We start from the raw sequence: 23,744 nt of genomic DNA, 5'->3' as shown, positions 1-23,744 counted from the left end.
TTCTTCTTCTTCTTCTTTTTTTTTTTTTTTTTTTTTTTTGAGACAGAATCTCGCTCTGTTGCCCAGGCTGGAGTCTGAAGTGCCATGGCGCGATCTCGGCTCACTGCAAGCTCCGCCTCCCGGGTTCACGCCATTCTTCCGCCTCAGCCTCCAGAGTAGCTGGGACTACAGGCACCCGCCACCACACCCGGCTAATTTTTTTGTATTTTTAGTAGAGACGGGGTTTCACTGTGTTAGCCAGGATGGTCTCGATCTCCTGACCTCGTGATCCGCCCGCCTCGGCCTCCCAAAGTGCAAGGATTACTGGCGTGAGCCACCGCGCCCGGCCCAACTTCTTGTTCTTTAGTAATCCGTGGAAACACTAAAATATGAAAAACCGTGGGAACTCTCTTTACCCTTTTCTGCCTTACTCCCTAGATTGGTTGGTAAAGAGAGATAATTTGTGTCAAGTGTCATATTGTCTATAAGTTAAAGTACTTTAGCATATATAACATACTATTCATGGGAGTGACTTTGTTTTAGGACCCTTTAGCTTTCTAGGTATTTCAGTCATGAATCCAGACACTAGGATTAGTAAGTTATTATTTGAAAGACACTGATTAGAAGCCTGCACCCAGATATTGGTACTTTAAATCTACACAAGACAGGGTATTAATGTTAAGTATGTTACAAATAATTGGTGAAATGAATGATGTTGAAGATACATGGGTTAGCCTTAGAAATATTTTCTGTAACTAGACTTTGGGTCAGGCGAGGGTGGCAAATTAACAACTTTTGGAGTAATACCTAACCAGTACTCCATTTGATCCTGTTTTGTGGTGTGTAAGATTCTTGTGAGTGATCCACTTAGAATGTTAAATGCATCCTACTACAGAATGTAGTCGCAAGTGCTTTAAGTAAACCTTTCACACAGGCTACTTTTCAAAATGACTTTAAGGACAGAAATCTGGGATTTTACAGAGTTTTATGAGTCTGTTTTTTGCACCTTCCAGTTAAGCAATGTTTTTACATGCAGCAGAATTTAGTTTGAAATTTCTTTTCATTGTAACATACTCCTTATGTTGTAAGATTGTAGAGGAATAGGCTATAAAGCCCTCAGCTGTTTAGATCTTTGGAGACTACCAGTGTTTACCCTAAATTGTCTGATGATTATAAACTCCAGTTTGGCTTACTCCTAACATACTCCCGGGCACACACTGGGCAATCAATACACTAGATAATTCTTCCTATTGTCGATCAGTGAACTAGCCTTAATTTGGGGGAAGAAAAGGAAAGTTGAGATTATACATTGCTCTAAAGCTATTAGAATTCTCCTTTGTGAGGATTGCCAAAGTGGTTTTTGGAATGTTAATATGTGGCTATCTTCTCCATGCTTATTGTTAGTTTCAATTTAGAGCTTATTTTGCAGAGCCACTGAAATCATGTGAAGGTGAGTCAGGGTTCTGCCAAGGAAGCTTGTGATGAGTGTAGCCTGTTTGTGGAAGCATGTGAATGTTTGGCTTATATCCAGTAGTACACTTTGCCAAGCCATCATCTGAAACTCAGCGTGCTAGGACCTGGAACATTTTTCATCTTTGATGTGTCAGGAAGATTTTACAGAACCTGGGCCATGGCCTGAACTGAGACCTTGTGGAAGCATCGTGGGAGATTCCTTCCAGTCAGTATTTCAAGAAAATGCTGAATTTCTTTAGACCTGCATTGATTAAAGAAAATGTGTCATAAAGAAGTGAAGGAAATACGTCTTTTTCTTATTGTTGAAAATGTATTGCTGCTGTTTTGAAAAAGTGTTGCAGTTTAAACTACTGAAAATGTATATAAGATAATGATTCTAGTTGAAATCTTATAACAAGCTAATTTTTACTTTATTTGCTTTTCATAGCCTTGAGTTGTTCGTTCAGAAATGTCCTTGCTAACTGTGTTTGTAAACTTGTTACCCCTGAAAGCCTGTCTCTGCTGTGAAGCAGTGGATGAGGTCTTGTTTTGTTTCCTTTGATCCAGGAACCAGAATATTGCTTGTTGGCTCTGAAACAAGAAGTCTTAAATTTAAACATCCTTTGTTTACTTTTCTCAGTGACATAAAACAGGAACAATGTGAAGGTGCTTGAACTACAAAAATACATATGTCTTGATGGTGTTGAACATTTGGGCCCAGAATGCTGTTGGCCTTTAGAGTTTTTTGTGTTGCTGGAATACCAGAAGGAGTCATGCTCTGATTATTATTTGATTAATTATCCATATTTTTGTAGAGCAATTAAGGTTAACATAAATAAAAATAATAGAAATATTGTAAGAAAATGGAAAGAATCAAGATCATGTAGATGAAAGGGCTTCCTGGTCAGAAAAAAAACAGAAAGCCTGGCAGGCCGTGAGGCATTGTGTAATGACAATGCATTGCTCTGGACATAGGTGGGGATTTTGGCAGCCTAATCTATGTTCTAATACTAAGTCAGTTATGCAGATTTTTGCTTAAAGGACATTAAACATCCCAGTGAGTGATATATTCAAAACATGTTTATGAAAGAGAATATGAGGCTGGGCTCATGCCTATAATCCCAGTACTTTGGGAGACCAAGGTGGGAGGATCATTTGAGGCCAAGAGATCAAGACTAGCCTGTGCAATATGGTGAGACCCTATCTCTATTAAAAATGTTTTTAAATTTAATTTTACAAAAGTATGATGTGAATAGTAGGTATCAGGGTAAATATTATCCCTCGTATTACCCTGGGAAAGCTTTTCCTCTCCCCTCATTGAGCATAATTACAAGAACTATTTCATTTTATTTTCATAATACTCTTATGGGGATAGGCATTGTTATTATAATAACCATTTTGTAAATAAGGAGACTGAGGCTTAGCATGGTTTTACAACTTGGCAAGTGCTACATAACTAGGGAATTTAGGGGACTTTAAATTAGGTTAAAATTGGGACCATACCAATTGGAGATCATATGAATTGGGAATATCTTTTTCTGTATCTGCATCATGCTCTTTGGCTTAATGATATATGTATCTCGGGGTCCTCCATGTCAGTAGAGAGATATACATCTCTTCAGTCACTGCATTGAATTACATATTTGTATATATCATAATTTAGCAAGCCATTTTCTCTACTGGTGGACAATTAGGCAATTTCCTGCTTTGGGCTATTACAGATAGTGCTGTAATGAACCTCTTTGCAAATACATCTTTGTACACATTTGCAAGTATTTCTGTAAACACAGATGTGACATTATTATGTCAAAGACATTTACATTTAAAATACTGATAACTACTTTCTAACTGTGCTTTCCTCTTCAAGAGTATCCTTTTTTTTTATATGCTCACAAACACTGGATGTTGTAGTCGTTTTTTTTTTTTAAGAGTCTCATTATGTCACCCAGACTTGAGTGCAATGGCATGATTTTGGCTCACTGCAACCCCTGCCTCCCAGGTTCAAGCAGTTCTGCCACAGCCTCCCGAGGTACATGCCACTATGCCTGGTTAATTGTTGTATTTTTAGGAGAGATGGGGTTTCGCCATGTTGGCCAGACTAGTTTCGAGCCCCTGACCTCAAGTGATCCGCCCTCCTAGATCTCCCGAAGTGCTGGGACTACAGGCGTGAGCCACTGCACCCTGCCTGGATGTGGTAGTCTTTTAAAACAATCTATTCTTATGGATGAATGCATAGTATATCCTTGTTTTAATTTGCATTTGCTTAATTTTTAATAAAGCTGAGCATCTTTACATCATTTATTGGACATTAGTATTTCTTCTTTGTTCAATTCTCGATTTCCTTTACCTACTTATACACGCAATTGTTTGAGTTGATAAAGCCCTTTATAAATTAGCAGTATTCACGTTTCATCTAAATATTTGGTCATATTTTCTCCTAATCTGTGAGTTATAACTTCATTATGGTATATTTTAGTGCTTAGAAGTTTTTAGCCTTCGTTTTTAATCAAATTATTTATTTCCTTTAGAACTTCTAGGATCTGTGAATTTCTTTCTAACCTGTTAGCTAAACATTGTCCCAAATTTTCTTTTGGCATTCTTTATATATGTATTTATTTTTGTTCTGAATTGTATTTTTCTTCGTGATATAAGTAGGAATGTTTTTCCGGTAGATATCTAATTCTTTTCATAATTTATTGAATAGACCACTCTAATTTGAATAGAAAAGAAGAGGAGTGGAACAGAATAGAATATAAAAATGAATGTATCCCAGAGCTCAAACTACATTGCCTTAATAAGTGAAGTTTTATTATGTGTTTTGATATCCACTAGGGCCTGATTCTATCCTTATTCTTTTTCAAACTGCTTGTTAGTTTCCATGAAAAATGTAGGTAGGATTTTATTTTTTTATTGCCCTGGATTCATAAATTAACTTAGGGTAAACTGATATTTACAGTTATTTAGGAATGTGGATGTCTTCATAATATTAAGGATTTTAATCCTGGAAAATAATATGGCATTTCACGTTCTCCAGGGCTTTTTGTACTCATCACTTAGTTTTATAGAGAGAAAAATTCTTGTATATTTATGGCTGGTAATTACTAAGCATTCTTTTGATCATTTTGTTGTATTTTCTAAATTGTTTTTGTATATAGGTATTGAGTTTTAAAAGTTATATCACTTTACTGAACTGTTATTAGTTCTAATAGTTTTTCTGTTAAAGCTCTTGGATTTTCCAAGTAATCAATTGTTTAGTCTACAAATAACTACTTCTGGCTTTTCTTTTTCAACAATTTGCAGCATTTTCTGCATGCCTACTTAATTTATAAGACTATGAGTAAGCTGAAGATGAAGAGTATATTACATTATTTATTTTCTTTCTTTTTTTTTTTGAGATGGAGTCACGCTCTGTCACCCAGGCTGGAGTGCGGTGGCGGGATCTCAGCTTACTGCAAGCTCCGCCTCCCAGGTTCACGTCATTCTCCTGCCTCAGCCTCCCTAGTAGCTGGGACTACAGGCACCCGCCACCTCGCCCGGCTAATTTTTTGTGGTTTTAGTAGAGATGGGGTTTCACTGTGTTAGCTAGGATGGTCTCGATCTTCTGACCTCATGATCTGTCCACCTTAGCCTCCTAAAGTGCTGAGATTAAAGAATGAAATGGTGGCATAGTCATCTCATTGCTAGATGTCTCAAAAATTATACACATTATCATTTTCCAATATGCAGTCCTACTGTTTTAGGTTTGTTTTATTTAATTTCAGAGTACCCTCAAATGAACTTTATAAACTAGCCCAAACAGGGAAGAACATTTTGATATCAGAGTGTTTGGATTCCTTAAAAAAAAAAAAAAATTGTGGGGAAGGAGTTATTTATTTGAAACAGTTCTTTCATACTTACTTTATATATAGGCACACATATACATGTTTATTTACCTAGTAGTACTAGTGAAATTGAGCAATGTTCCAGAATGAATACTATTTAAACCACTGTTTTGCAGTCATAAACCTGGACCTATTAGCAGAAGTAGAGATGTGGTAAATATTAATGAATAATTTCCAGTCATATCTGCCAGTGACTTCCAGGACGCATGAGACCCAGATCCAGCTAACTCTTATTTTGTGTGTAAAGCTTGCTCCTATAGGCATTTTCCATTGCAGTATACTCAACTATCAATGTTTTCCAAAAAACTATAGATATGTGTATGTGTGTGTATATATATTTTGGTCTAGGGTCTTATATTTGAAATATACATTCCTTCTCTTCCACACTCAAATATGTGAATTTCTGTTTATTCTTCAAGACTCGGGTCAAGTATCTTTGCCTTCACAAAATTCTTTAGTTTCTCAGGAAAATTAAAAAAAAATAGTTGGTATATTCTACTTTTATATCAGTTACCACATTATAAACTGTAAGCTACTAGAAACCATACCTTCTCCAGTACCTAGCACGATGTCAAGCATGAGTTTAGAACTGTAAAATATTGTTGAATGAATAAATGTGAATAAGCAATTACTAAAAAATATAAAAGGAAGTGAAAGATCAAAAGAGCTGTCTAAGAGAAAGTTATAAGTATGACAATTTGAAAAGAATATTAGGCCAGGTGTAGGGGCTTAAGCTGGTAATCCCAGCACTTTGGGAGGCCAAGATGGGAGGATTGCTTGAGCCTGGGAATTCAAGACCAGCCTGGGCAATATAGTGAGACATCGCCGCTACAAAAAATTTTAAAATTTAGCTGAGTATGATGGCATGTGCCTGTAATCGTAGCTACTCAGGAGGCTACAGTACGAGAATTACTTGAGCCCAAAAAGTAGAAGCTACAGTGAACCTACCACTGCACTCCAGCTTAGAATGCAGAGTAAGACCCTGTCTCAATGAAAAGAAAAAAGAAAAAAAGAAAAAGAAGAAAAGAAAAAGAGAAGTATTAGCATGGGAAACATGCTAATATTTATGAAATATTGTGAAAAGAGAAATAAAAGCACCAACCCCATACTATGGAAATGTGCATTTTGATGCCATAAGGTTGACTATGGTAGAGAAACATGGTAGAGACCGAAGAGGGATCCAAGTGACACGAGGATATGAAAACATGTTGAAAGTCAGGAGGAAAAACAGTACCCACTCAGGTACAAATCCTACAAATCACACTATTTTGAAAAGCATATACCATTAGGAGCCACATTACATCTACTCCTATATATGCATATGTATTCTTGGTTTATAAGTTACCATATGTAGAATATAGGAATTACTTGTTTTCCAATAAGATAAATGTAAAGTGTCCATAGACCAGCAGGGCCAGCTTTGTAGGAAATAGACATAATTTCTTTAATCTTTGGCCTTCTGTTCTGCCTTCTGTTTTTACTGTATCTTTTTATAAATATTATTTTAAAGGCTAATCCTAGACTGTACAATTTTTGAGAGGACACAGTTTCTTTAGACACAGTTTAGATGCATAATAATTATTGAATTTAATTGAAAATGCCAGTGTTTGTTATGTATAATAATTGGACTTGCTGAATTATACATGTATTTCTTTCATATATTTCTTCCTGTATTAAGAGAGGGGTTGGACAACTACTTCAGTTCCTTTTAAGGTAAACATTTCAGCAGAAATAAGGACAATCAAGTTTCTTATGGCTATATCTGAAGGCCACATTTAGTTGTCTTTTAAATGATGTAGGTAAGAAATAAACAGCTGTCAATATCCTGTTTGCTGTACAGCTCTTGAGTGATATTTTCATAATAATTTCATAGAAAGTTTCAATGATGATTTAATTTAAATGTATATGCAAGTAAAATGAGGGATGACAAACAAGAGCCCAGGACAGCGTTAGAATGGAGATCAGGTTCAGCGATCCTGTGATTGAGATAGCATGATAATACTGGCACACTGCTACTTCAGGGCTAGAGGTTTAGTTTGGTTATTTGCTTAGGTAGCTTCCAGATGCTTTACCTTAGTTTTATTGGGAAACAGCAGAGCGTTGCAGCTAATATGGTATATTCTGATTCTATAAAAGGCGATAAATATTGCTATTCACATAATGTGTTCTGTGGCTACTTTGTCTCTTAAAAGTGGTACTATCACTTATACATTTTAAAAATTAGTAAGTTACTTTTATACTGACTCAATTTTCCTTTTCTTAACATCCCAATTGATTTTAAAGACAAAACAGTTGTTTAGAAGAAATTCATCACGTGAATGTTTAAACTTACATAGTTTGGGATACTTGGCAGTTTCTTTTTTTCTATATTATCATCTTGTTGGCCTCTTATTACAGGTTTTCAACACATACTCCAATGAAGACTATGACAGGAGAAATGATGAAGTTGACCCTGTGGCTGCTTCAGCTGAGTATGAACTTGAAAAACGTGTAGAAAAGCTGGAACTTTTCCCAGTGGAACTAGAGAAAGGTTCGTGAGTGCTACAGTGTTAATATCATTATGTTGCTATGTTAATAATACAGAATTATTTTTCCAAAGTGTAGCCTTTTTTCTAAGGATTGGATAAAATTTTAATTCTCACAGAGGATCTTATGTATTAAGTTTCAAAAATAGTTGATATGGATTCTGAGTAGATGGTGGATTGAAAGTTTTACTCCCAACTGAAACCCATCTATCTTAGCTGGCTGGGATGGTGGTTAGGACCAGGGAGGTATGAGTGAGGCCTAATGCTTTGTTGGTATTCCTGGAAAGGGCTGCTACAGCTGAGAGCCCAGAAAGAGCTGGTATACGAGAGCTTGGGGCAAATGGTTGTTTTCTTTTGTTTTGGTGGATATTTGGAAAATTATGGAGATTTTTAATGAAGGCAGTAGAATCCAGGGAAATTTTAATAGTAGGGCTACATCCTCTCCATCTCTGAGGGGAGAAGGTTGAAAGCGAGCAGGGAGAAGAGGGAGCAGAAAGGCTTCCTTCTGATTTCTCTCCCTGGACTAACACCCTGCTGACTGTAGTTACTGCTGACCCATGGGATCAGAGATTGCTATGTAAGATGTAAGATGGACACCCAAGAACTGAACTGTCACTCAGTGAACGGAGAAATAACACCTCTGAGAGATCTTTGAAAACAAAAGAGTAGAACAAACACATGATAACTTGAATAACAAGAAAAAAAGAAACAAAAACCTACCCAAGGATATTCAAGCATGGTTTAAAAAAAGACATTTGCAAATGATGCCTCTAACAAAGGACTAATATTCAGAATCTATGAGGAACTCAAATACTCAACAACAACAACAAAAAAAGAAACCCATTAATAAGTGGGCAAAGGACACGAACAGATATTTCTTAAAAGAAGACTTATGAGCAGCCAACAAACATGAAAAAACACTCCACATCGCTAATCATCAGAGAAATGGAAATCAAAACCACAATGAGACACCATGTCACACCAGTCAGAATGGCTATTACTAATAAGTCAAAAACAGCAGATGTTGGTGAGGATGCAGAGAAGAGGAAATGCTTAGATACTGTTGGCGGAATGTAAATCAGTATAATCTCTGGAAAACAGTGTGGAGATTTCTCAAATAATTGAAAATAGAACTATCATTTGACCAAGCACTCCCACTACTGAATATCTACCCAAAGGAAAAGAAATGATACCAAAAAGAGACTTGTATGTTTAACAGAGCACTATTAAATGGAAATAGTCTTGGAAATAGCAAAGTCATGGAATCAACCTAAGTATTCATCAATAGATGACTGGATAAAGAAAATGGAGCATATATACACTATGGACTACTGTGCAGCTATAAGAAAGAATGAAATCATGTCTTTTGCAGCAACATGGTTGGAGCTGGAGGCCATTATCCCTACATGAAATAACTCAGAAACACAAAATTATTTGCTGCATGTTCTCACTTATAAGTGGGAGCTAAACAATGGGTACACATCAACATACAGAGCAGAGTAATACACACTGGGGACTCCAAAAGGTTACCAGGGTGGGAGGGGGATGGGGCTTGACAAATAACAACTTGTCGTACAGTGTGAACTATTCAGGTAAAGGTTACAATAAAAGTCCAGACCTCACCAATATGCAATATATCCATATACCACACCTGGACATGTACTCCCCTGAATCTATAAAGATTTTTAAAAAGACATTATTGAACAACTTAGCAACAAGAACAAATTACTTGATTTTGAAATGAAAAATTTCACCAGGAGAATTGAAAAGGTTAATTGTTGTTGAGACTTAAGTTGGCAATCTAGAAGATGACGTTTAAGAGATGTTCCAGAAAGAATTCTCAAATGACAGAGCAAAAATCCAAGAAAAGTCATGAAAGAGCCCCAATATATAAGTTGTAGGCAACAGAAGGGAAAAATGACAATGGAGAAGGATAGACTAATAATAATCATAGAAGAAAAATTTCTTGTGCTTAAAAAAAAAGATCTGAGGCATATATCAGGAAGAGCGTATCCATTTGTGAGTGAGAAGGCTGAATAACCCCAAACTGATCCCACACTGAGGCATAGCCTGGGAAAAAATCCTAATGTTCAAAGGTAAAGTGAAAAATCTTAAAAAATTTCAGGCCAAAAAGTACCCAAGCAAACAAACAAGCAAAGATACTTGCAAAGGCAAAATAATTAGACTAGCATCAGACTGCAACACTAGAAGCAGGGAGATGTAGAAATAATTTTATATGCCACTGAGGGTAAAAAGGATGGTGATCCAAGAATTCCATATCCATCCTGGTGAAAGAAAGACATCTGCTGCTATCTAAGGATTTAAAGAACACATTGCCTACATACTTTATCTGAGTAGTTTACTGTCCAGTTTAGCAGGGAGGGAGGGAAACAAAGAGCAGCTTGTTCAAAACAGCAAAGGCAAGGAAAAAAGAGGTGAAAACTATTAAGTATTAAACATACAATTGCTTAAATGAAAAAGTGTGAAGAATACTAGTCATATTACATCAAACATGACTGACAGATTACTCCTGTTAAAAGACACTTTCATTTGGGGTTAAAGTGAATTAAAGAGTAATGCTTACATTTTTCATACATTTTTAAATGTAAAAGCCATTCTTAGCCCATGGGCCATACAAACACAACTGGGCCATCATATTACTTATTTTAGTAGTAGCAAAAAAATGAGAACAATCCAAATATTCATCAGTGGTAGAAAGGGTCTATAAATTGTAGCATACCTAGGCAATAAAATATTACTCAGCAGTGAAAGTGGAGGTGCTACAGTTCATGCAGTAGTATGTATGATTCTTAACATGTTATTGAGGGAAAGAAAAAAATAGCAAACCACAGAAGAAGACATTTAGTGTAATATAATTGCATTTACTTACATTTCAAACCAAGAAAATTAAATAACATACTGTTTTGGAATACACAAATGAGTAGCTTTTAAAAAGTAGTATTAAAAAGTAGGCAATGAATAACATAATGTTTAGTATAATGGTCACTGAGGAAAGAGTCAGGGAGGGATATATAGTGGGCTTTTATGATGTCGGTAATATTCTGTGTCTTTGTACATGGATGTTTGTTTTATTTTTATTGTTTGAACATAATGTTTTGTAGATAAATATTTGCTTAAACTCATTTGTATATTGCCATATTTCGTACAAAAAACTAAACTAGATAAATCAAACTAGAAGATAACCAAATCAAATACAATTATTGGAGATTTCAATATATTTCTTTCAGAACTGGACAAATTTATGGACAGAAAACAAAAATCAAGGAGTGGGTTAATATAATGAACTCTATTTCAAGCTGTATTTAAGAGAAAAAGTTTTATCCTTTGGAAAAAATTTTAAAAGTTCCTTTAATATGAGAATTTGGAAATTACATCATAATACATTCCTAGGTAGATATTTGATTGAAGAGAAAATTAAAACTCATATCCCAAACCATCTTGGAAAGGATTAAACTTAGAAAGTCTGTAGCACACAGCAAAACCTTTACTCAGAAGAAAAGCTATATCCTTGATTTCTTTCTTTAAAATAAAAAAATTTAAGAAGTAAACAACGGGCCTATCTTAGAAATCAGAAAAAGTAAACCAAATAAACAAACTAGCAAGGAAGAGTAGTATATGTAAAAACAATATTAATAACATAGAAAGGAAAATCTAATAAAATAAGGTAATACAAATCCTTTTCATTGAATACATCTATAAAATATATCGATCATAATACTGAGTGGTGAAAATTGAGAGCAAATTTATGCAAACTAGGAATAGAAGACAAATATATAGTGTTACTAGAAAAGATCAGTCACTGCATTTCTTTGTCAAATGAGGTGAATGCCCAGAAATAATTTATGTCCTAACAAAATTTGAATTACCAGAATCAACTTTAATAAAATAGACTAATTGCCATAGAAGAAACGAGAATGGCAACTAAAGATAAAACATTAAAATGTCATCAGAACTGGATGATTCTATTGTACCTTTAAAGAACACATAAAGCCAGTATTATTTAAACTATTTTAGATCGTAGATGATGAAGGAAAACTCTTCATTTCATTGAAATACCATATAAGTTTACATCCAAAACTAATGTACTACAAAAAAGATTGCTATGGTACAACTACAATTGTGAATATATATTTTAAAATTCTAAATGAAATAAAATGTCAAATAAAGAAATAGTTAAAGAGAAAAGGCCAGGTATGGTGGCTCATGCCTCTAATCCCAGCACTTTGGGAGGCCGAGGTGGGCAGATCACGAAATCAGGAGGTTGAGACCATCCTGGCTAACACATGAAACCTCATCTCTACTAAAAATACAAAAAATTAGCCGGGCTTGATGGCATGCACCTGTAGTCCCAGCTACTCAGGAGGTTGAAGCAGGAAAATCGCTTGAACCCAGGAAGTGGAGGTTGCAGTGAGCCGAGATCGCGCCACTGCACTCCAGCCTGGACGACAGAACGAGACTCTGTCTCAAAAAAGAAAGAAAGAAAGAAAGAAAGAAAGACTCATTAAGATCAAATGGGGTTTTAGATGCAAGGATCCAGAATGGTTCATTATTCAGAGATTTATCCACATAAAATTTCAAGGAAAAGCCGTTAAATTTTTAAAATTTCATGTCAAATTGATATGAAAAGATGTCAGTTTGGTAACATTTACTACTTGAAAGACTCTGTAAATTATCACATGATGGAAGCTGCCTAAATTTATGCAAACTGTAAATCTGCAATACGAACAGAATTCTATTTCTAAATTGAGTAAACACTAAAGATATTTTAATTAAAACCAGAAATCAAATTTGTAATGCCCTTTAAATGAAATGACCAGTATAAATAACAGCAAATAAAAGATGAAAAGCATCACCTTTTGCTGATATATTCATATCCATATATATCTAGAAAACCAAATCAATTCTAATTTAAAATATTAAATTTAGTAAAATAATTTGTGGAGGAAGAGGTTACATCCAAGATATGTATAAAAATCATTTTTTCCATGTAATCACATTAAGAATTTAGAAATGAAAATAAGAAAAATATTTGATTTGCAGTAGAACCAAAACAACAAAATATTTATTACTAAGAAAAACATGGAATTTATCTAAATAAAGTAATAACATCTTTTTGAAAGACATTTCAATTTGAAAGCAAATTGTAACCATATTCTTGGATGAGAAGACTCCAAATAGAACTGCCAACAAAGTTGGGTTGGGAGAGGAGAATTGCAAAAACCAGTATTACATTTTTTTGGTAAAATTTAAGTCTGGAGAAATGCAGACTTAAGTGTGAAAAAGAATATGAATGACTTAATTTACCACATATCTAAATATAATGTAAAGCTTTTGTAATCAGAACAAATTGTATTCAAATGGCAGTTGATCACTGGAACAAAATAGAAAATCCAGAAAAAGATGTTAGTATGTGTGAGAATTTAATATATGACACCCATGATATTTCAGCTTAGAAGTAATTGTGTGCTTTATAAATTGTTCTTGCATAACTGAGCATCTATCTGGAAGAGTCTAAAGTTGGACACCTTCATTATAGCATAGGTAAAAAATAAATAACTCTACATGGGTTAAATAATAACATATTGAAGATGTCGTAAAGAAAATTCACATGATTGCATGTATCATCTAGGCTTGTGGCAGAAGAGGCTTACCCAAAATGGGAAACCAGAAGTTAGAAAATAAGCTTTGGGCTCCATAGTATGACAATAGTGTCTTCCACAATGACATAGTCCCACTGACTTTGCCATCATTTTATGGCTGTTTTGCCTTAGTGCTTTGCTTGTTCCTAGGAATGTATAGAGAGGAAGACAGGGTGCAGCTGGGTTCTTGATGGGGCAGCCACAGGAGTAGTAAGTGGCCTTTAAGGATGAGGTTCCAGACTTCACTCGTCTTAGAGAAAGCTGTACATAAATAAGTTGCTGGAGAACATCAGTCTTCTGGTCTCTGTGCGTTGATTGTGCTCTTTCTTGTATTGCCCTTCAGTCATCATGTTGTCCTTGTAGGTAATTTGCATTAGAATTGAGGATGGCTTAAGATAATATTGCTTTTTCTGCAACTGGATTTTCAGCTCTGCAGATCTGAGTAATTTTCCAGTTAAAAGCAATGAGAGGAGCAATGGAAGGAAGAAAGAGAATTCTACCAAGACGTGAGTCTAGGCAGAGAAAATGGATTTAGAAACCAAGAAGTAATTTTCACTCAAGATAGTTGCAGGAAGAAATTATTTAATGGTGTGACAGTATGGAGAGTTCACATTTGAGAGGAGCCCTTTGTACAGTAACGAGTGTGGGAAAGTTTGACTCACAGCTCTACATTGGTTTGACATGTGATAAGTTATAATGAAGAGAAACCCTGTGAGTGTAATGAAAGTGAGCAAGAATTCAGCAAGAATACCAATACATACATACACCAGAGATTTCATACAGGAGAGAAATTCTGTGGTATTTTTCAGCGTGGAAGAGGCTACTTTGATCATCTCTTAAACAACACAAGAACAATACACTGAGGGGAAAAACGTACATGGATGTAAACACTATGGGAAGGCTTTCAGCAATCATTCATCCTTCATCAGTGTGAAAAAAAATTCATTTTCTTGAGAAACCCTATGAATGTGATGAATGTGAATAAGAATTCAGCCATCTGCTAACCTTGTACACAGAAGAGAATTCATGGTGGGAGAGAGGAAAACCCTGTGCATGTAACCAGTGTCGGAGAGCCTTCAGCACACATCTAACCTTCATGTACACAAGAAATCTCATTCTGTGGAGAAATTTTAAAACTATAATGAATGTAGAAAAGTCTTTAACAAGATAAATCCTCTTGATGAAATCAGTCTTTATACCAGAGAAACAATTTGAATAAATAGGAGAAATCACATGTATATAAACATTCTAAATGTAATGAATGAGGAAAGTCTTCAGAGATTATTTATGTTAGTCAACATTAAAGTTTTCACACTAAAGAGATACCTATACCTAGAATCAGTGTGGAAGTGCCTTCAGCAGGGGTTTGCATGAGGAAGCTCATCCAGGGGAAACACTGTAAAGATTCCTTTAGCATACAGCTGAGCAAACAAATCACACTTTTGCCAAGTGACATCTTTTAAAACGTATATAGACTAAAAATGTAAGATTGTCAGATGTACTTGGAAATACTTCAGGCATAAGTTGGTGGTAAGTAATAATGTATGAGATGAACCTTCATCCAAAGAATACTAATTACAAGAATCCTGACTGGGTGTGGTGGCTCATATCCATAATCCCAGCACTTTGGGAGGCTGAGGCAGGAGATTGCTTGAGCCCAAGAGTTTGAGACCAGCCTGGGCAACATGATGAAACCCTGTCTGTACAAAAAAAATACAAAAAATTGCCCAGATGTAATGGCACATGCATATAGTCCCAGCATCTCGGAGGCTGAGGTGGGAGATCACCAGAACCCAGGAAGTTGAGGCTGCAATGAGCCATGATGACGCCACCACACTCCAGCCTGACCAACAGAGTGAGACCTTGTCTCAGAAAAAAAAGAAAAGAAAGAAAAAAAGAAAAAATACTTAAGAAAGTAAAGGTTATTGCTGAAAAGTCTTTTAAAAGTGTCATTCTGTTGAGTATATGGACCAGTATCTCTTTAATAATCCAGTGCTGTTGATTAATTAGTATTTTTATGCTACTAGTAAAGCATGATTACAAAGACTTGAGACTATCAGAAAATAACCTTGAACTTTAACTAAAACATGTGGCACACAAAATAGTGTATCTTTTATATATTCACAGAAAGGACAAATGGAAATATGGATAAACACGTGATTTGTAAGTGAATAAAAAAAAAAAAAAAAAAAAAAAAAACACTGTTACGCAGTATTGTTCATAGGACCAGTAAAATGGAAACAAAAGTGAGTACCTATGAATACAGAATGTTTGGATACATGATGATGCCATCTCACCATGAAATATTATTCAGTCATTAGAATAATTTAAAGCTATGAACATTGAGGACATTGATATCCATGACATATCTTTTTTTATTTTTTATTTTTTTGTCTTTTTTTTAGACAGGGTCTCGCTGTGTTGCCCATGGTGGAGCGCAGTGGCATGATCTCAGCTCACTGCAACCTCTGCCTCCCAAGCTCAGGTGATCCTCCCACCTCATCCCCCAAACAGCTGGGACTACAGGTGCGCCCCACCATGCCCAGCTAAGTTTTCTATTTGTAGTAGAGACAGGATTTCACCATGTTGCCCAGGCTGGTCTTGAACTCCTGGGCTCAAGGGATCCTCCCACCTCAGCCTCCCAAAGTGATGGGATTACAGACGTGAGCCACTGTGCCCAGATGCTTCATTGGTTTTTAAAAAGTAAGCTGTAAAGAGAAGTAGTTATAATCTCACTTGTATAAGCAAATAACAAGGAAAAACAAGCTATATATATATATATACACACACACATACATGTGTATATATATTACATATATACACACACATTCATATATGTCTAAGTGAATGTATGTATGTAATATAGTTGTTGATGAGTATGTATTCTTGGGTATAGAAGCACAGAGGAAAGTCCTCAAATAAATACACACACTATCTTTTTTTTTTTTTTTTTTGAGACAGAGTCTCACTCTAGTACCCAGGCTGGAGTGCAATGGCACAATCTTTGCTCACTGCAACCTCCGCCTCCTGGGTTCAAACGATTCTCCTGCCTCAGCCTCCAGAGTAGCTGGGACTACAGGTGCCTGCCACCACACCCAGCTAACTTTTTGTATTTTTAGTAGAGACAGGCTTTCACCATGTTGCCCAGGCTGGTCTTGAACTCCTGGCCTCAAGCTATCCACCTGCCTCAGCCTCCCAAAGTTCTGGGATTACCGACGTGAGCCACCGCGCCCAGCCACATGTACTATCTTATTAACATGAATAAACAAGTAAAGAAGAAAAGACCATATAAATGAAGGAGGAATTCCAGATATGTTGTGATCACATTTATTTAAAATTATATGTTTGAATGTGTGTACTCTTACGCCTAAAATAATTCATTGCATTATTTAGAGAATCTAGGTTTTAAGACAGAGTGACTGTTCAATAACAAAGTTGTTACCTTTTCTTGATACCACAATGCATTACCAATAGTAGTAGTAAAATGATGCTAAATGCATGGGCCTTTTGGAGGATCTCATTAGATACCCTTACTGCCTACCTTAGAAAATAATTCTGCTAAGGCAAGCATGTTATTGTCCTATCCATAAGGAAAAATAAAATTAGACATAGCAAATAGTTCTCACCAGCTAATTGCAGACTAGTGTAAAATTTAGGTTGTTTCACCTTCCCCCTTTTTTTCTTTTTAATAGATGAGGATGGTCTTGGTATAAGTATTATTGGAATGGGTGTTGGAGCAGATGCTGGACTTGAAAAGCTGGGAATATTCGTCAAGACGGTAACAGAAGGTGGTGCTGCTCAACGGGATGGCAGGTAAATTAAGGACTGTTGTTAATAACTTAAAATCTTTAGGGAACTTTCCTGTAAGTTTCCTTCAGTTGTAGCTTTTTGCTTTTGTTTGTTGATTTTTTAGGACAGAATTTCAGGTTTCTCAGATATGAGAAATCTTAAAACACTTAAATTATTTTCTGATACGCAGGCAAAATATCTGCTTTCTTTAATTTATATTAGGTAAATGAGTGGGTAGATCTATCAGTCTATACCTGTCTTTATCCATATATCTATCTGGTGGGAACTGGGCAGCAACATGGGTGTATATACTTGAGAATGTGTACTATGGAGGTCAGCACATAGTTTCACTTCAGAAATATTGAAAGAAATGATAGTAGTTCTGGCATCTTAAAAAATGAAACAGGTTTTCTCTTCTTGACCACATGTTCTCACTCATAGGTGGGAACTGAACAATGAGCTCACTTGGACTCGGGAAGGGGAACATCACACACTGGGGCCTATCATGGGGAGGGGGGAGGGGGGAGGGATTGCATTGGGGAGTTATACCTGATATAAATGATGAATTGATGGGTGCTGACGAGTTGGTGGGTGCAGCACACCAACATGGCACATGTATACATATGTAACCTGCACGTTATGCACATGTACCCTAGAACTTAAAGTATAATAAAAAATAAAATAAAATAAAAAAAAAAGAGAGAGAAAAAAAAATGAAACAGGTATATGGTAAGTTAGGGACTTTAATTCTGTATTGTTGGTAATTCTGAAGGTCAGTGTTTCTCCAAATACATTTATGTAAAAACACAGATTCTTGGGTACACCTAAACCAGTAGAATTAAAATCTCCAGTAGAGGGGTCTGGCAGTCTGCACCTTGGATAATTCTAGTACACAACAGAGCATCCAGATAATCACTGTTTTGTCTTAGCTTTCATAATCTCAAGCTCTGTCTGTCTATCTATCTATCTATCTATCTAGGACCAAGATTTTGATTAACCCTCATACTTGGCTCTTATATATCAGGGTGGGGCTAGAAGAAGGTGGTGTCTTGGTTTGTTTTGTGCTGCAGTGGCAGAATACCTGAGACTGGGTAATTTATAATGAATAGAAATTTATATGACTCATGGTTCTGGAGGCTGGGAAGTCCAAGATTAAGGGGCCACATCTGATGAGGACCCTGCAGGTGAGTCATCCAATGGTAAAAGGTGCAAAGGCCAAGGAAGAGAGAGCAAGAAGAGCAAAACTTGCTTTTATAACAAACCCACTCCCAAGGAAATAAGTCCACTTCCACGATAGTGACATTAATCTACTTGTGAGGGCAGTGCCCTATGACCTAATCACCTTTTCAAGGTCTCACCTCTTAACACTGTTGCATTAAGGATGGTTTTCAACACATAACATTCAAACCATAGCAGTTGGCAATATAATAAAAGTAGACCCAAATGTCTGACTGCTAAATTCAAAGAAATAATTATGTTGTTTTATGTACATTTAATGAATAGCTTTAAATTTTTTATGTTTAAGTATGTATCATTTGACCATCTTATCAGGAAATAATAAAGCATGTTGGAAAGAATTTGTGAATCTCTGAGGAGACCCAGAGCAGCACTTTTTTTTTTTTTTTTTTTTTTTTTTTTTGAGATGGCATCTCGTTGTGTTGCCTAAGCTGGAGTGCAATGGCATGATCTCTGCTCACTGCAACATCCACTTCCCAGGTTCAAGTGATTCTCCTGCCTCACCTTTCTGAGTAGCTGGGACCACAGGCGTGGACCACTACGCCCAGCTAATTTTTGTATTTTTAGTGGAAACAGGGTTTTACCATGTTGTTCAGGATGGCCTTGAACTCCTGACCTCAAGTCACCTCAAGATCCACCTGCCTTGGCCTCCCGAAGTGCTGGGATTACAGGTGCGAGCCACTGCGCCTGGCCCGTTGTTTCTGTTTTATTTTTTTTTTTTTATTTTTATTTTATTATACTTTAAGTTCTAGGGTACATGTGCATAACGTGCAGGTTACATATGTATACATGTGCCATGTTGGTGTGCTGCACCCATCAACTCGTCAGCACCCATCAATTCATCATTTATATCAGGTATAACTCCCCAATGCAATCCCTCCCCCCTCCCCCCTCCCCATGATAGGCCCCAGTGTGTGATGTTCCCCTTCCCGAGTCCAAGTGAGCTCATTGTTCAGTTCCCACCTATGAGTGAGAACATGCGGTGTTTGGTTTTCTCTTCTTGTGATAGTTTGCTAAGAATGATGGTTTCCAGCTGCATCCATGTCTCTACAAAGGACGCAAACTCATCCTTTTTTATGGCTGCATAGTATTCCATGGTGTATATGTGCCACATTTTCTTAATCCAGTCTGTCACTGATGGACATTTGGGTTGATTCCAAGTCTTTGCTATTGTGAATAGTGCCGCAATAAACATACGTGTGCATGTGTCTTTGTAGTAGCATAATTTATAATCCTTTGGGTATATACCCAGTAGTGGGATGGCTGGGTCATATGGTACATCTAGTTCTAGATCCTTGAGGAATTGCCATACTGTTTTCCATAATGGTTGAACTAGTTTACAATCCCACCAACAGTGTAAAAGTGTTCCTATTTCTCCACATCCTCTCCAACACCTATTGTTTCCTGATTTTTTAATGATTGCCATTCTAACTGGTGTGAGATGGTATCTCATTGTGGTTTTGATTTGCATTTCTCTGATGGCCAGTGATGATGAGCATTTTTTCATGTGTCTGTTGGCTGTATGAATGTCTTCTTTTGAGAAATGTCTGTTCATATCCTTTCCCCACTTTTGGATGGGGTTGTTTGTTTTTTTCTTGTATATTTGCTTGAGTTCTTTGTAGATTCTGGAAATGAGCCCTTTGTCAGATGAGTAGATTGCAAAAATTTTCTCCCATTCTGTAGGTTGCCTGTTCACTCTGATGGTAGTTTCTTTTGCTGTGCAGAAGCTCTTTAGTTTAATGAGATCCCATTTGTCAATTTTGGCTTTTGCTGCCGTTGCTTTTGGTGTTTTAGACATGAAGTCCTTGCCCATGCCTATGTCCTGAATGGTACTACCTAGATTTTCTTCTAGGGTTTTTATGGTATTAGGTCTAACATTTAAGTCTCTAATCCATCTTGAATTAATCTTCGTATAAGGAGTAAGGAAAGGATCCAGTTTCAGCTTTCTACTTATGGCTAGCCAATTTTCCCAGCACCATTTATTAAATAGGGAATCCTTTCCCCATTTCTTGTTTTTCTCAGGTTTGTCAAATATCAGATGGTTGTAGATGTGTGGCATTATTTCTGAAGGCTCCGTTCTGTTCCATTGGTCCATATCTCTGTTTTGGTACCAGTACCATGCTGTTTTGGTTACTGTAGCCTTGTAGTATAGTTTGAAGTCAGGTAGCGTGACGCCTCCGGCTTTGTCCTTTTGACTTAGGATTGTCTTGGCAATACGGGCTCTTTTTTGGTTCCATATGAACTTTAAAGCAGTTTTTTCCAATTCTGTGAAGAAACTCATTGGTAGCTTGATGGGGATGGCATTGAATCTATAAATTACCTTGGGCAGTATGGCCATTTTCACAATATTGATTCTGCCTATCCATGAGCATGGTATGTTCTTCCATTTGTTTGTGTCCTCTTTGATTTCACTGAGCAGTGGTTTGTAGTTCTCCTTGAAGAGGTCCTTTACATCCCTTGTAAGTTGGATTCCTAGGTATTTTATTCTCTTTGAAGCAATTGTGAATGGAAGTTCATTCCTGATTTGGCTCTCTGCTTGTCTGTTACTGGTGTATAAGAATGCTTGTGATTTTTGCACATTAATTTTGTATCCTGAGACTTTGCTGAAGTTGCTTATCAGCTTAAGAAGATTTTGGGCTGAGACGATGGGGTTTTCTAAATACACAATCATGTCATCTGCAAACAGGGACAATTTGACTTCCTCTTTTCCTAACTGAATACCCTTGATTTCTTTCTCTTGCCTGATTGCCCTAGCCAGAACTTCCAACACTATGTTGAATAGGAGTGGTGAGAGAGGGCATCCCTGTCTTGTGCCAGTTTTCAAAGGGAACTTTTCCAGTTTTTGCCCATTCAGTATGATATTAGCTGTGGGTTTGTCATAAATAGCTCTTATTATTTTGAGGTACGTTCCATCAATACCGAATTTGTTGAGCGTTTTTAGCATGAAGGGCTGTTGAATTTTGTCAAAAGCCTTTTCTGCATCTATTGAGATAATCATGTGGTTCTTGTCTTTGGTTCTGTTGATATGCTGGATTACGTTGATTGATTTGCGAATGTTGAACCAGCCTTGCATCCCAGGGATGAAGCCCACTTGATCATGGTGGATAAGCTTTTTGATGTGCTGCTGAATCCGGTTTGCCAGTATTTTATTGAGGATTTTTGCATCGATGTTCATCAGGGAGATTGGTCTAAAATTCTCTTTCTTTGTTGTGTCTCTGCCAGGCTTTGGTATCAGGATGATGCTGGCCTCATAAAAAGAGTTAGGGAGGATTCCCTCTTTTTCTATTGATTGGAATAGTTTCAGAAGGAATGGTACCAGCTCCTCCTTGTACCTCTGGTAGAATTCAGCTGTGAATCCATCTGGTCCTGGGCTTTTTTTGGTGGGCAGGCTATTAATTGTTGCCTCAATTTCAGAGGCTGCTATTGGTCTATTCAGGGATTCAACTTCTTCCTGGTTTAGTCTTGGAAGAGTGTACGTGTCCAGGAAATTATCCATTTCTTCTAGATTTTCTAGTTGATTTGCGTAGAGGTGTTTATAGTATTCTCTGATGGTAGTTTGTATTTCTGTGGGGTCGGTGGTGATATCCCCTTTATCATTTTTTATTGCGTCTATTTGATTCCTCTCTCTTTTCTTCTTTATTAATCTTGCTAGCAGTCTGTCAATTTTGTTGATCTTTTCAAAAAACCAACTCCTGGATTCATTGATTTTTTGGAGGGTTTTTTGTGTCTCTATCTCCTTCAGTTCTGCTCTGATCTTAGTTATTTCTTGCCTTCTGCTAGCTTTTGAATGTGTTTGCTCTTGCCTCTCTAGTTCTTTTAATTGTGATGTTAGAGTGTCAATTTTAGATCTTTCCTGCTTTCTCTTGTGGGCACTTAGTGCTATAAATTTCCCTCTACATACTGCTTTAAATGTGTCCCAGAGATTCTGGTATGTTGTATCTTTGTTCTCATTGGATTCAAAGAACATCTTTATTTCTGCTTTCATTTCGTTATGTACCCAGTAGTCATTCAGGAGCAGGTTGTTCAGTTTCCATGTAGTTGAGCGGTTTTGATTGAATTTCTTAGTCCTGAGTTCTAGTTTGATTGCACTGTGGTCAGAGAGACAGTTTGTTATAATTTCTGTTCTTTTACATTTGCTGAGGAGTGCTTTACTTCCAATTATGGGGTCAATTTTGGAATAAGTGTGATGTGGTGCTGAGAAGAATGTATATTCTGTTGACTTGGGGTGGAGAGTTCTATAGATGTCTATTAGGTCCGCTTGGTGCAGAGATGAGTTCAATTCCTGGATATCCTTGTTAACTTTCTGTCTCGTTGATCTGTCTAATGTTGACAGTGGAGTGTTGAAGTCTCCCATTATTATTGTGTGGGAGTCTAAGTCTCTTTGTAAGTGTCTAAGGACTTGCTTTATGAATCTGGGTGCTCCTGTATTAGGTGCATATATATTTAGGATAGTTAGCTCTTCCTGTTGGATTGATCCCTTTACCATAATGTAATGGCCTTCTTTGTCTCTTTTGATCTTTGATGGTTTAAAGTCTGTTTTATCAGAGACTAGGATTGCAACCCCTGCTTTTTTTTGTTCTCCATTTGCTTGGTAGATCTTCCTCCATCCTTTTATTTTGAGCCTATGTATGTCTCTGCATGTGAGATGGGTCTCCTGAAGACAGCAGACTGATGGGTCTTGACTCTTTATCCAGTTTGCCAGTCTGTGTCTTTTAATTGGAGCATTTAGTCCATTTACATTTAAGGTTAATATTGTTATGTGTGATCTTGATCCTGCCATTATGATATTAACTGGTTATTTTGCTCATTAGTTGATGCAGTTTCTTCCTAGGCTCGATGGTCTTTACATTTTGGCATGTTTTTGCAGTGGCTGGTACCAGTTGTTCCTTTCCATGTTTAGGGCTTCCTTCAGGGTCTCTTGTAAGGCAGGCCTGGTGGTGACAAAATCTCTAAGCATTTGCTTATCTGTAAAGAATTTTATTTCTCCTTCACTTATGAAACTTAGTTTGGCTGGATATGAAATTCTGGGTTGAAAATTCTTTTCTTTCAGAACGTTGAATATTGGCCCCCACTCTCTTCTGGCTTGTAGAGTTTCTGCCGAGAGATCTGCTGTCAGTCTGATGGGCTTCCCTTTGTGGGTAACCCGACCTTTCTCTCTGGCTGCCCTTAAGATTTTTTCCTTCATTTCAACTTTGGTGAATCTGGCAATTATGTGTCTTGGA

General features: G+C 36.7%; 1 protein-coding gene across 1 annotated transcript in view; it reads left to right on the top strand.

Moving 5' to 3' along the window:
• PPP1R9A (protein phosphatase 1 regulatory subunit 9A) overlaps positions 1–23,744 on the top strand; it is a 403,588-nt gene that overhangs the window by 203,121 nt on the left and 176,723 nt on the right. The window contains exons 3-4 of the mRNA XM_023226677.3: positions 7,710–7,842; positions 17,190–17,310. Of these exons, the coding sequence (XP_023082445.2) occupies positions 7,710–7,842; positions 17,190–17,310 (254 nt within the window). The remainder of the gene's footprint in view (positions 1–7,709; positions 7,843–17,189; positions 17,311–23,744) is intronic.

Source organism: Piliocolobus tephrosceles, chromosome 8, assembly GCF_002776525.5.
Source record: "Piliocolobus tephrosceles isolate RC106 chromosome 8, ASM277652v3, whole genome shotgun sequence".
NCBI classification, from domain to species: Eukaryota; Metazoa; Chordata; class Mammalia; order Primates; family Cercopithecidae; genus Piliocolobus; species Piliocolobus tephrosceles.
This window is presented reverse-complemented; position numbering and strand designations above follow the sequence as displayed.